This window comes from Squalius cephalus (assembly GCF_949319135.1).
Source record: "Squalius cephalus genome assembly, chromosome: 3".
NCBI lineage: Eukaryota > Metazoa > Chordata > Actinopteri > Cypriniformes > Leuciscidae > Squalius > Squalius cephalus.
In genome coordinates, this window is record NC_137124.1 from 60890981 (window position 1) to 60904982 (window position 14002).

Here is a 14002-nt window from a genome sequence, read left to right on the forward strand (position 1 = left end):
TAACAAACTGTCATTTGCAGATTTCAGCGCCACTGACTTTCCCCTTCAGAAAATCTAAAATTTAGGACTCGTCGGTGTTTCTGTCAATCGCTGCCACTTCGTTTAAATATATGTTTAATCAATAGGCGGGTAGAACAGTTATCTTCCGAGCCCCATTGGATGGAAGAGGTGACAATTCACGCGACCGTAACCGGTGACGCTTTCCGTCCTGCAGTTTGATTGGTCGTCGACGCCTGTCAATCACCTACAAATAGTTAGGTTGCGTTGTGTTGTTGTGACAGACGTTACGTGCGTCTCTGACATGACATGAGGGAAGGTTGAGTGTTCTTGTGCGACAAAAATGTAAGTATTTGCGACGTTAAACTCACTGTTTCCAGTGACAAACACAGCTTGTGTTTTGCTGTAGAGCGTGTTCCCTTATTGTTGTAATTTAATAGAAGTTATACGTTGCGTTACGCTAAATCGCCGGTCTTCTGAACACTAACGTTAGTTTGAATGACTGAGATTACTGTTTGTTTTGAAGCGATTTAAGGGACGACTAAGTTCTCACTATGGTTTTTAATTCTGAGGCGTTTATTGTGTGCGTGGAGAATCTAAATTCGTTTTCTTTATTCGTTATGACGTAAAGTATCAATGCCGTTTAAATTGCCGCGTTAATACTTTACGTCATCTCATACTTTTTAATAATGCAAAAAAATACATTAATTACCGCAATCAATACATTTACAATAAAAATATATTTCTATAAATATTTAGAAGGTTTAATATGTAATTTTGCACAATATTTGCGTTGTTGGCAAATTATTCTAAAATGTTCGCTAGCACCGGATAAAAACTTGATTTTGAGTTTCTGAACATCCTTGCGTTCTGGTTCCCTTCAGGAAATGTTGAAGAAATGATCTTGAGTGAGTATTTGACCTTCTTTACAGTGGCCACGTTTATCCAGACTCAGGGTTTCCCCTAGGGGTGTGTGAGGGAACTGCAGGAGAATATTAAAATAATACTAATACTTAATTAAATTGAATGTAAAATTAAAGTAAAGATATAAAGCGGCACAATTAATATACACATTTTCACATGAGATTGTCGTATTTGTATTTCAAATAGAAATCACACATGTCAAAATAATTGCAATGTTTTTATTTATTTTTGTCAATGTCATGCTTCCCTATTTATCAAGAATTTGAAAATGAATTTTTCTTATGCAAAATGGATGCAGTTTTGTTTTTAATCACTAAAGGGAAATATTTCACCTTTAAATTTTAAGGCTTGTTTTGTTATTTTTATGGAGAGCTTGTTTAAACTGTAAGACTTTTAACAGCAAATCTTCCTTTTTAATATACAAATGTGACATTAAATGCCTACAAATGTGTAAAACTGATCCGGGATCAGGTATAAATCATAGACTAGAGTAGCTAATAAATGGGAAACTTTATTAACTAATGGGCTAATTTGAAGTGATCATATTCCTTGTTTTTAGATGTTGATTTTCCACAAAAATGAATGCATTTAATCTGCACGTGTTATTTTCCTCTTCATATTTGTCAACAACCGTATGTTTTAATGAAAACAGTTTAGCTATCCTCATAATCACGTAGTCGAGTACTAGTTCGACTGATGTATACTCTCACACGGACAGAAATCCCGTGTCTGGTGTGATACTCCCGCGAACGCTGATGAAGCTGAAGGATGGCCGGAAGATCGAGCGCACGGAAAGTTCGTAATGAGGACATTAACCCGTGCATCGAGGTCAGTCACACACTCACACACACTCTATCTAAACATCTACACAAGATATCAATGCTTCTGTCTGAATTAGGGTTGTCGAAAAAGCTAAATTCCAATTTCTTTCTTAAATATTAGCAAAATTCTAATTATATTGTAATTCTAAAGGCAATACGAGTGTATCGCAACATAGTGTCGGCCCACATCCGGCACACATCCGGCACACATCCGGCCTGTGTGTAATCCATGTGTACCGGATCTGAGCCGGATCTGGGCCGTGTGTAATCCATGTTTACCGGATCTGAGCCGGATCCGGGCCGTGTGTAATCCATGTGTACCGGATGTGATCCGCGCCGGCACTGTTTCTGTCTGGGCTGCTAATGCTATATTGTGTCTTGTGCTTTACATGCGATCTGCCTTGTGAACGCGCAGGAGAGCGACGGTTCTCAGAGGTGCATGGACGCGTACAACTACGAGAAGAGCCGGTGTTCTGCGTACTTCACCCGGTACAAGAACTGCCGGAAGTACTGGGTGAGTCTGGACCGACACTGAGCCTCACTTCCGCCTGTCTCGCGCCGGGTTCACACGCGGTCTTTCTGACGACACGAGCCAGTGCAGAACACGCCGCTTCTGTAGCCTAGCCTAGCCTGCTGTCAGTCGCTAGCTCAGCCTATCAACGACAATCGACATCGAGGACCGGGAGTTTTCGTTCCTGCCACTGGGCTCGTTTCCATTACAGATTTGCGCAAAACTTTTGCGATTTTTTTTAATTTTTAATTTAATTTTATTATTATTATTTTTTCTAAATGTCGACAAAAAACTATTGCGAAATGACGGCGTTTCCATTAACCGCTGTTATGCGACTAAAACTTTTTTTCCTCGTGATAAGTTAAATCATTCCAGAAACCATGGCAACGGCTACTATATCCCAGCCACTGCACTGGCCATTATAATTAATGGAAGGAGATGTGTGTGTGTTTTCCAAGCATTAATGGTGAGGAACGACCCTTATTATACTGTGAGCGGCTCATATGAGGAGTTTCTGGGTGTTTCTCCCTTAGATCTGCTTCCAGGTCTTGATTGTGGCATTTATTTGAGGTTTAGAATCCATTATTCCTGTAATTCTTTCGTCTTTTATGAGTTTAATAAAGAGCTCTGTCTCGTATTCTGTCCAAACACACCGCGTCATCTACGTCAGCTGACCTGTAAATGTGCAAAAACTGTTTCCATTGCAGTTTTGCTAAATATTTCTTTTTCGAATTGCCTGAAAAACCTCCTCATGCGAGCGGAAAAACTTTTTGGCGATAAATGGGAGTTTTTGCGAAAATTACGTGTTTCCATTGGGCGTATTTTCAATTCGCAATTTCAATTTGCGCAATTTAAAGGGTAATGGAAACGCGGCTACTGTCGCCTTTTCCACCTTTGTTGCCATTGACTTTTGGCTTGCTTAGTTGGGGAGATTAAATTTAACATTTATTTTAATATTCAGCAATAATATTGATCTCCTGCATTGACACCATTATATGAGAACTGAACTGAGCTGGACGACGACATCACGGTTCTCTCCAGAGCGGCTGTATATATAAATGAACTAAATTAATAACCTTTTTACAACAAAATGAATCGATAGTCAAAACCACATAATCTGACTATCGTAACAGACACGAGTATTGTGGAGTGTGAACCCGGCATAACCAACCAATCCACAACCGCGTTCTGTAGAGGAATTACCATTCTGAAAGTGTTCCCAGCATGCAACAGTGTAGATTTGGCCTAGATGTGTTTTATATTATTTAAGCATCTGGAACCGCATCATTTGAAGTCAGACTAACTTCACTGCACATCTTCTCTTGCTGAACTTGTTTATTTCCTCCTGCTTGAGTTCATCAGGCTCTTCTGATGTCAAACCTCATCACTCTTCTGAAACGCACATTAACTCGCGCTACATTAACCCCGCTGCTCTTCCGCCATCTCTTACAGAAAAAAAAAAGTATGATTTTTTTAATTCTTTGGAATGGTGAAACTTGGTAAAGGTTTAAAGGTACAATATGTAAGAATCTTGCATTAAAATATCCCATAATCTCAAGGCCAGTGTTATATATTTTGTTAAGTTGATTACTTACAATATCCCAAATGTTTCCAACTATTTTTAAATCGTGAGGAAATTGTGATTTTAACCAAGGAAACGGGGCGTTAGAGCGGGGGGGGGGGGGCTGGGAGTCGCCGGTCAGTGGCGTCATATCCGCGTTCCCCTCGGCTTCCGCTCGTCCTGCGTGGAGTCCTGGACAAAGGCGGAAGTTGTAGTTGTAGCGTCTATCAAGCAACACACGTTAGCTAGTTTCGTGCAGTCGTTATGGAGCACAATTATTCTTTACCGATTGCAGCTGGTTCTGTCAAAGCATGCTTAATTTTATATTTTCCACATGTAGCATTCGGTAATAGTTATGTTTATGGGAAGTATTATTGCTTTAGATTTGTGTTTAGTTTATTGACATTGTTTATCACGTCTGGTGTTTATGGCCATGTAAATAAATATAGCTGTTATACATAAAGATTAATCAGTGTTTTGGCAAATGATGTGGGTATTCGAGTGTTCGAATGTACTTTTACAACAATTGTTTAGAACACGTAAAACTGCGCCGCGTTATCACAACAGTGAATTCGACATACAGTAACATCTATGATAACCAATGTAGTATTAAACCTTACTTTTCTTGCGGTTAATTCATTTTAATGAAATAAAAGTGTGATGAGGTTCAAGAGTCAGGAAGGAAGAAGACAGGGGTCGGCGTGACGGACTCGTACTTTATTAAAATAAAGCAAAACAAACAAAAGTCGTGCACAACGCGCATTCACCGTGGCAACCGCGACGAACAAAACAGTTCAACAACGAGAGCTCGGATCCACCGCTTTTCTTTCTCTGCGTCCAGTTTTCTCTCCAGTCTCTCTCTCTCCAGTCTCTCTCTCTCCAGTCTCTCTCTCGTTCCAGCGCGGCTTATAAGCGTCTCTCCACGCGGATCACAGCAATAAGACAGAGGTGTTCGTCATTTGCACTTGACCTACTTGCGGGACGCTCGTCTCTTCTCTCTCCCGTTACAGACCGCGCTGAACCACGCCCCCCTCGCCACAAAGAGCATGTCATTATAAAAACAGAACTTAGCCTCATCCATGAACATGATTGACTGATTTACATCCACGGTGGAGTTTAAAACGACAGTTCCCATCATTCCACGCTCCTTCACATCCTCATCAAGCTACGCTGCTGTTGTTGTTTGGAATGTAGCGCCCTCTAGTGGCAAAACATTCTTGCATATTGTACCTTTAATGGTCCTTGAATTTGAACTCCTGGCGTTTAAATACGAGCGCATTGGAAATGAATGAGACGAATGTCCTCTAGTGGAAGCGTGTGGAACTGAACGCTCATTCCTCCAGATATCAGCCTCACATCTGGAACACAACTCGTGTAGATTTATGGCTTTTAAAAAAAAAAAAAAAATTTTTTTTATAAAAACTTAAAATAGTATTTTTGTGCATTTTCTATAAGAATAAATTAAACTTCTATAACTTCTATAATTTTTAATTGAATTTTTTAATTGAATTTTTTACTTGTTTCACCTCAGGAATGATCTGCCAGGTGTCTTCATTACACAGAGACCAAACTTCAGTCTGTACTCCACAAGTTTAAGGTGGAGATTTCATCTCCATGTCTAATCAAAAAGGGATTAATATAATGCATTATAACTGTTGCATATATATAATTTAGCACCATAAAATATTAAATAAATAAAAACTAGGGCTGTCAAACGATTAATCACGATTAATCGCATCCAAAATAAAAGTTTGTGTTTACATAACATATGTGTGTGTATGGAGTATAATTATTTTCTATATATAAATACACACACATGCATATATATTTAAGAAAAATGTGTTATTTATATATATAAAATATTTATATATAATATAAATATATATACACAGTATATACATGCAAATATTAATATGAATAATCATGAGTGTCTCCCGGCTCCAGCACGCAGTGATGCTCCAGCGCCGCAGAGACGGAGTGAAGCCGGACATGCCCAGCGCAGAGGAGCGGGATCAGATCCTCTCAGCTCTCGGAGGAAAACCCTACTGACATCATCAGACCCTCCGCTGACATCATCGTCACATCATCAGATCCTCCGCTGACATCATCGTGACATCATCGGATCATGTCATGTGGGATTCTCTAATGCTGTCCGTCACTGAATCATGTCATGTGTGTTCAGTCATTCAAACGTGAACGTGTTTTGAGTACGAGTGGGTGTCGTGTCAAGTTTATTTCATTTAATGCCTTTCACAGACGCACTGTTCACAGAAAGTCATGATGTTAGTGTTGTTATAACACCTCAATGCCTGATTGTCCACGTTTAGCAGTTTAGATCTCGTAATTACAACTCGTAACCTGGGAATTCTCCTACTTGTATCAAAAATACCATGTTTGCAGAGATCTAGGAAGTATGAACAATGATACAGCCCGTTATTATACGTTAAAATGTGTCTTTCTGTTGTAGCGTGAAGCGTAAGTTTTGAAGCGATTCTCTCAAACCAAAACTGGACCAATCAGCTGCGAGCAAAGTGACGTAAATCTGACGCAATAAAGCCACGCCCACCGTATCTCTCGCAGTTTATAGTCAATCAAAAATTAGACAAAATTGCCTGTCTTTTGCCTTTTAATATGTTATATTTATGTTTTAATTTGTATTATATTAATTATAATTATTTATAATTCATACTTAATTGACAATATACAACTTTGCATTTAAATTAACATAAATAAAAGCTTTACTATATGAAGCGTGTGTTCTTTTGAGCTCGTTGTGAACCCACTTAAAGTCTTGTTTACCTTCAGTTCTCAGTCGTCATCATCAGGGGTGTCCACGTGGGGGCGCACGCGCACTGCGCACGCAACAAACAGCGACATATGATTATATTTCTAAAGACGTTTAAGAATTTACCCTACGTGAAGACAACAGGGAGTCAGACTTGAATTTTCTAATTTTTCAGAGTTGCAATTTCTAATGCCTATAAGATTTTTCTGTATACAAATTTACATATCTAGCCTGAATATGTAGTTACATAATATAAATAAAAAATGTTTATATATATAATATGTATTGTATAGATTTTAAGGTAGAATTAGGCAGATTTCCACTGAAACCACAATCTATTTATTGCACCTCATTTACTAGATGTACAGTGACGGGAGAAACGAAGCGTTTCGAAGCTTTTGAATCAAATGAATCAGTTGACTCGCTAAATGATTCACTGTTTGGAAGCGCTGGCGACCCCTGCTGGTCAGAACAGTGAAAATGCAGCGAAAACTCAGTCAAAACATGCAGAAAAACACCTTTTTACAAACCAACTGCAGTTTCATTGATGCTGTCATCTATTATATGCAATTAACAAATCATCCAATACCATTAAATATGAAGTTTCTCTATAATACGTGTTATTTTATTAATTGTAGAGCTAGTTTTATGGAGAGCTTGGTTAATCAGACCAGTAACTACAACTCTTTTTTATTATTGTACAAATGTGTCATTAAATGTCTACAAATATATAAAATTGATCCGAGATCAGGTTAAAAAAAAAAAAAAATCATAATTGTTCATTGGTTCACGGAGACTCGTTTACTGGAGTCACGTGACTGGCAGTTTGACTCGCGCTCCGATTCACTGGTTCGAAACAAATGATTCGCAAAGGGTTCGGATCTTCACGAAGCTCCATCTCTCTCACACACACACCCATACTTCATAAATCATGTGAATTAGTGCTTTTGTGGAGCTGATATGTCTTTATAAAAGTGTGTATTTTTAAGAAAAAAGAAGAAACAAACTATACTATAATTGGTAATTTATTAGTACCACATCAACTCAACTACTTCCATTATACAATCATTCAGTCATTAATTAAGTCATTAAAAACACAGTTATATTTAAAAAAATTAACAGAGAATCACCATCTATAATATTTAACCTTCTAAAGTCAGAAATGGTTTCTTGGGTGCAAATTAAGTGCAAACGGAGAAATGTTATGAGGCAAAATGTTGCTATTATTATTAAAACGTAAACTTCTTCATATTGATGAAACAGAAGTGCAGATTGGTCACAGTGTGTGTCAGGTTTAAACATTTCTATATTTTCATGCATGTTTAATGTGTAAGTATTCCCTCTCTCTCTCTCTCTCTCTCTCGCTCTCTCTCTCGCTCTCTCTCTCGCTCTCTCTCTCGCTCTCTCTCTCTCTCTCTCTTCATTAGTTAGGGTTAGTTGTTTCCCGGTTCCTCTAATGGTGGAAATTAATCGCTCTTTTCCCCATGACCTTTGAACTTAGCCATGAAGTTGAACGCTCCCAGATATCCACCCAACAGCACACCGATCTTAGTGGGAAGAAAACTGTGTGACGGAGAAAAGAAACTGTTATACAAACACAACGACATAAAACACACAAATATGAAAACAGTTTCAAACGAAGCCACGGAAGAACTGTTGTGAGTCTCCGAGCGAATCGATTCGAGTGAGTCAATGATTCAGTGACTCGTTCATAAAGACAGAGGCTTGGTGGTTTTAGTTTCACATTTACAGAATCATTTCATATTCATTCATAATCTGTGTAAATATGCCTTAAATGCCATTTCAGATGCAGATTCTGAAGAAACAATGTTATGGCCTTAAAAGTTTAATAAATTCAAAGATGAATCAAAATATTTCTTTCTAAAGTTTTTTTGTGTGATGTCTATTCAATGCTTTTCTCATCTAACACAATAATGACTTTAAATGATCATATAATAAATTAGATTAATAACTTTAATGGCTTGACAGAAGACGAGTCAGGTGTGAGTAACTGTGAACATGCCGATATCTCAGCATTAAACAGGAGCATGGAGACGTGAGTGTGTTTTATAGCTGAAGTCTCACACTCACTTCCTCAGAGCGATGGCGAAGTAAAGGCTTCGAGGCATGTAGAGATAGACCTGATCCCGGCGGACCGCGTCCACAATCTTCCGGACCGCATACTCTGGCTCAAGAATAGGCATGAGTCTGGGAAATCTGCAACACACACACACACACACACACACACAATCGTTTTTATACGGTACAAACTGTATATTCTCTCCCCTTACACTAACCCGACCCCTAAACCTACCCATCACACACACACACACACACTAACCCGACCCCTAAACCTACCCATCACACACACACACACACACTAACCCAACCCCTAAACCTACCCATCACACACACACACACACACACACACACACACTAACCCGACCCCTAAACCTACCCATCACACACACACACACACACACACACACACACACACACTAACCCGACCCCTAAACCTACCCATCACACACACACACACACACACACACACACACACACACACACACACTAACCCGACCCCTAAACCTACCCATCACACACACACACACACACACACACACACACACACACTAAACCGACCCCTAAACCTACCCATCACACACACACACACACACACACACACTAACCCGACCCCTAAACCTACCCATCACAGACACACACACACACACTAACCCAACCCCTAAACCTACCCATCACACACACACACACACACACACACACACACACACACTAACCCGACCCCTAAACCTACCCATCACACACACACACACACACACACACACACACACACACACACACACTAACCCGACCCCTAAACCTACCCATCACACACACACACACACACACACACACACACACACACACACACTAACCCGACCCCTAAACCTACCCATCACACACACACACACACACACACACACACACACACACACACACACACACACACACTAACCCGACCCCTAAACCTACCCATCACACACACACACACACACACACACACACACACACACACACACACACACACTAACCCGACCCCTAAACCTACCCATCACACACACACACACACACACACACACACACACACACACACACACACACTAACCCGACCCCTAAACCTACCCATCACACACACACACACACACACTAACCCGACCCCTAAACCTACCCATCACACACACACACACACTAACCCGACCCCTAAACCTACCCATCACACACACACACACACACACACACACTAACCCGACCCCTAAACCTACCCATCACACACACACACACACACACACACACACTAACCCGACCCCTAAACCTACCCATCACACACACACACACACACACACACACTAACCCGACCCCTAAACCTACCCATCACACACACACACACACACACTAACCCGACCCCTAAACCTACCCATCACACACACACACACACACACACACACACACACACACACACACACACACACACACACTAACCCGACCCCTAAACCTACCCATCACACACACACACACACACACACACACACACACACACACACACACACTAACCCGACCCCTAAACCTACCCATCACACACACACACACACACACACACACTAACCCGACCCCTAAACCTACCCATCACACACACACACACACACACACACACACACACTAACCCGACCCCTAAACCTACCCATCACACACACACACACACACACACTAACCCGACCCCTAAACCTACCCATCACACACACACACACACACACACACACACACACACACACACACACACTAACCCGACCCCTAAACCTACCCATCACACACACACACACACACACACACACACTAACCCGACCCCTAAACCTACCCATCACACACACACACACACACACACACACACTAACCCGACCCCTAAACCTACCCATCACACACACACACACACACACACACACACACTAACCCGACCCCTAAACCTACCCATCACACACACACACACACACTAACCCGACCCCTAAACCTACCCATCACACACACACACACACACACACACACTAACCCGACCCCTAAACCTACCCATCACACAGACACACACACACACACATACACTAAACCGACCCCTAAACCTACCCATCACACACACACACACACACACACACACACACACACACACACACACTAACCCTACCCCTAAACCTACCCATCACACACACACACACACACACTAACCCGACCCCTAAACCTACCCATCACACACACACACACACATACACTAACCCGACCCCTAAACCTACCCATCACACACACACACACACACACACACTAACCCGACCCCTAAACCTACCCATCACACAGACACACACACACACATACACTAACCCGACCCCTAAACCTACCCATCACACACACACACACACACACACTAACCCGACCCCTAAACCTACCCATCACACAGACACACACACACACACACATACACTAAACCGACCCCTAAACCTATCCATCACACAGACACACACACACACACACACACACACTAACCCGACCCCTAAACCTACCCATCACACACACACACACACACATACACTAAACCGACCCCTAAACCTACCCATCACACAGACACACACACACACACACACATACACTAAACCGACCCCTAAACCTACCCATCACACAGACACACACACACACACACTAACCCGACCCCTAAACCTACCCATCACACACACACACACACACACACACACACACACACTAACCCGACCCCTAAACCTACCCATCACACAGACACACACACACACATACACTAACCCGACCCCTAAACCTACCCATCACACACACACACACACACACACACTAACCCGACCCCTAAACCTACCCATCACACACACACACACACACACACACACACACACACACACACACACTAACCCGACCCCTAAACCTACCCATCACACAGACACACACACACACACACACACACATACACTAAACCGACCCATCACACACACACACACACACACACACACACACACTAAACCCACCCCTAAACCTACCCATCACACACACACACACACACTAAACCCACCCCTAAACCTACCCATCACACACACACACACACACACACACACACACACTAAACCCACCCCTAAACCTACCCATCACACACACACACACACTAAACCGACCCCTAAACCTACCCATCACACACACACACACACACACACACACACACACACACACACACACACACACTAAACCGACCCCTAAACCTACCCATCACACACACACACACACACACTAAACCCACCCCTAAACCTACCCATCACACACACACACACACACACACACACACACACTAAACCGACCCCTAAACCTACCCATCACACACACACACACACACACACTAAACCGACCCCTAAACCTACCCATCACACACACACACACACACACACACACACACACTAAACCGACCCCTAAACCTACCCATCACACACACACACACACACACACTAAACCGACCCCTAAACCTACCCATCACACACACACACACACTAACCCGACCCCTAAACCTACCCATCACACACACACACACACACACACACACACACACACACACTAACCCGACCCCTAAACCTACCCATCACACACACACACACACACACACACACACACACACACACACACACACACTAACCCGACCCCTAAACCTACCCATCACACACACACACTAACCCGACCCCTAAACCTACCCATCACACACACACACACACACACACACACACACTAACCCGACCCCTAAACCTACCCATCACACAGACACACACACACACACACACATACACTAAACCGACCCCTAAACCTACCCATCACACACACACACACACACACACACACACACACACACACACACTAAACCGACCCCTAAACCTACCCATCACACACACACACACACTAAACCGACCCCTAAACCTACCCATCACACACACACACACATACACTAAACCGACCCCTAAACCTACCCATCACACACACACACACACACACACACACACACACACACTAAACCCACCCCTAAACCTACCCATCACGCACACACACTCTAAACCGACCCCTAAACCTACCCATCACGCACACACTAACCCGACCCCTAAACCTACCCATCACACACACACACACATACACTAAACCGACCCCTAAACCTACCCATCACACACACACACACACACACACACACACTAAACCCACCCCTAAACCTACCCATCACACACACACACTCTAAACCGACCCCTAAACCTACCCATCACGCACACACTAACCCGACCCCTAAACCTACCCATCACTCACACACACAAACAAACAAACAAACAAACAAACAAACTCACTCACTCACTCACTCACTCACTCACTCACTCACTCACTCACTCACTCACTCACTCACTCACTCACTTCAACTCACTCACACACACACACACACACACACACACACACACACACACACACACACACACACACACACACACACACTAACCTGGACCCTAAACCTACCCATCACTCACACACACACACACAGACTAAACCGACCCCTAAACCTACCCATCACACACACACACACACTAAACCGACCCCTAAACCTACCCATCACACACACACACACACACACACACACACACACACACACTAACCCGACTCCTAAACCTACCCATCACACAGACACACACACACACACTAAACCGACCCCTAAACCTACCCATCACACACACACACACACACACACACACACACACTAACCCGACCCCTAAACCTACCCATCACACAGACACACACACACACACTTAACCGACCCCTAAACCTACCCATCACACACACACACACACACACACACTAAACCCACCCCTAAACCTACCCATCACTCACACACACACACACACACACACACACACACAGAGACTAAACCGACCCCTAAACCTATCCATCACACACACACACACTAAACCGACCCCTAAACCTACCCATCACACACACACATACACTAAACCGAACCCTAAACCTACCCATCACACACACACACTAACACTACCCCTAAACCTACCCATCACACACACACACACACACACACACACACACATACACTAAACTGACCCCTAAACCTACCCATCACTCACACACACACACACACACACACACACACTAAACCGACCCCTAAACCTACCCATCACTCTCACACACACACACACACACACACACACACACACACACACACACACACACACACACTAACCTGGACCCTAAACCCACCCATCACACAGACACACACACACACACACACACACACACACTAAACCGACCCCTAAACCTACCCA

General features: G+C 42.9%; 2 protein-coding genes across 5 annotated transcripts in view; one reads left to right on the top strand and one right to left on the bottom strand.

Moving 5' to 3' along the window:
* The first annotated feature begins 243 nt into the window (after window positions 1-243).
* Window positions 244-6225, top strand: chchd7 (coiled-coil-helix-coiled-coil-helix domain containing 7). 4 transcript variants are annotated; one of them, XM_079865075.1, is made up of 5 exons: window positions 244-342; window positions 1640-1749; window positions 2158-2256; window positions 5759-5874; window positions 5907-6225. In XM_079865075.1, exons 2-4 carry the CDS (start codon window positions 1690-1692, stop codon window positions 5861-5863), a joined length of 264 nt encoding a protein of 87 aa, XP_079721201.1. In that variant the 5' UTR covers window positions 244-342; window positions 1640-1689; the 3' UTR covers window positions 5864-5874; window positions 5907-6225. The 4 variants fall into 4 exon arrangements, with proteins under 4 accessions (XP_079721201.1, XP_079721200.1, XP_079721203.1 ...); XM_079865074.1 differs by having other exon boundaries at window positions 5759-6225; XM_079865077.1 differs by having other exon boundaries at window positions 248-342; window positions 1668-1749; window positions 5759-6225.
* Window positions 6226-6289: 64 nt separating this feature from the next.
* sdr16c5b (short chain dehydrogenase/reductase family 16C, member 5b) overlaps window positions 6290-14002 on the bottom strand; it is a 17622-nt gene continuing 9909 nt past the window's right edge. Inside the window, exons 6-7 of the mRNA XM_079865050.1 lie at window positions 8691-8816; window positions 6290-8162 (exon numbers count right to left, since the gene is read on the bottom strand). Coding sequence (XP_079721176.1) covers window positions 8066-8162; window positions 8691-8816 — 223 coding nt within the window. The 3' untranslated portion in view covers window positions 6290-8065. The remainder of the gene's footprint in view (window positions 8163-8690; window positions 8817-14002) is intronic.

Excerpts from the sequence above, each read along its gene's own strand:
- chchd7 (XM_079865074.1), top strand. The coding sequence starts at position 1,690 with ATGGCCGGAAGATCGAGCGCACGGAAAGTTCGTAATGAGGACATTAAC. Across the intron at positions 1,750-2,157 it reads ACATTAACCCGTGCATCGAG|GAGAGCGACGGTTCTCAGAG; the intron begins GTCAGTCACACA and ends GTGAACGCGCAG. Across the intron at positions 2,257-5,758 it reads AGAACTGCCGGAAGTACTGG|CACGCAGTGATGCTCCAGCG; the intron begins GTGAGTCTGGAC and ends TCCCGGCTCCAG.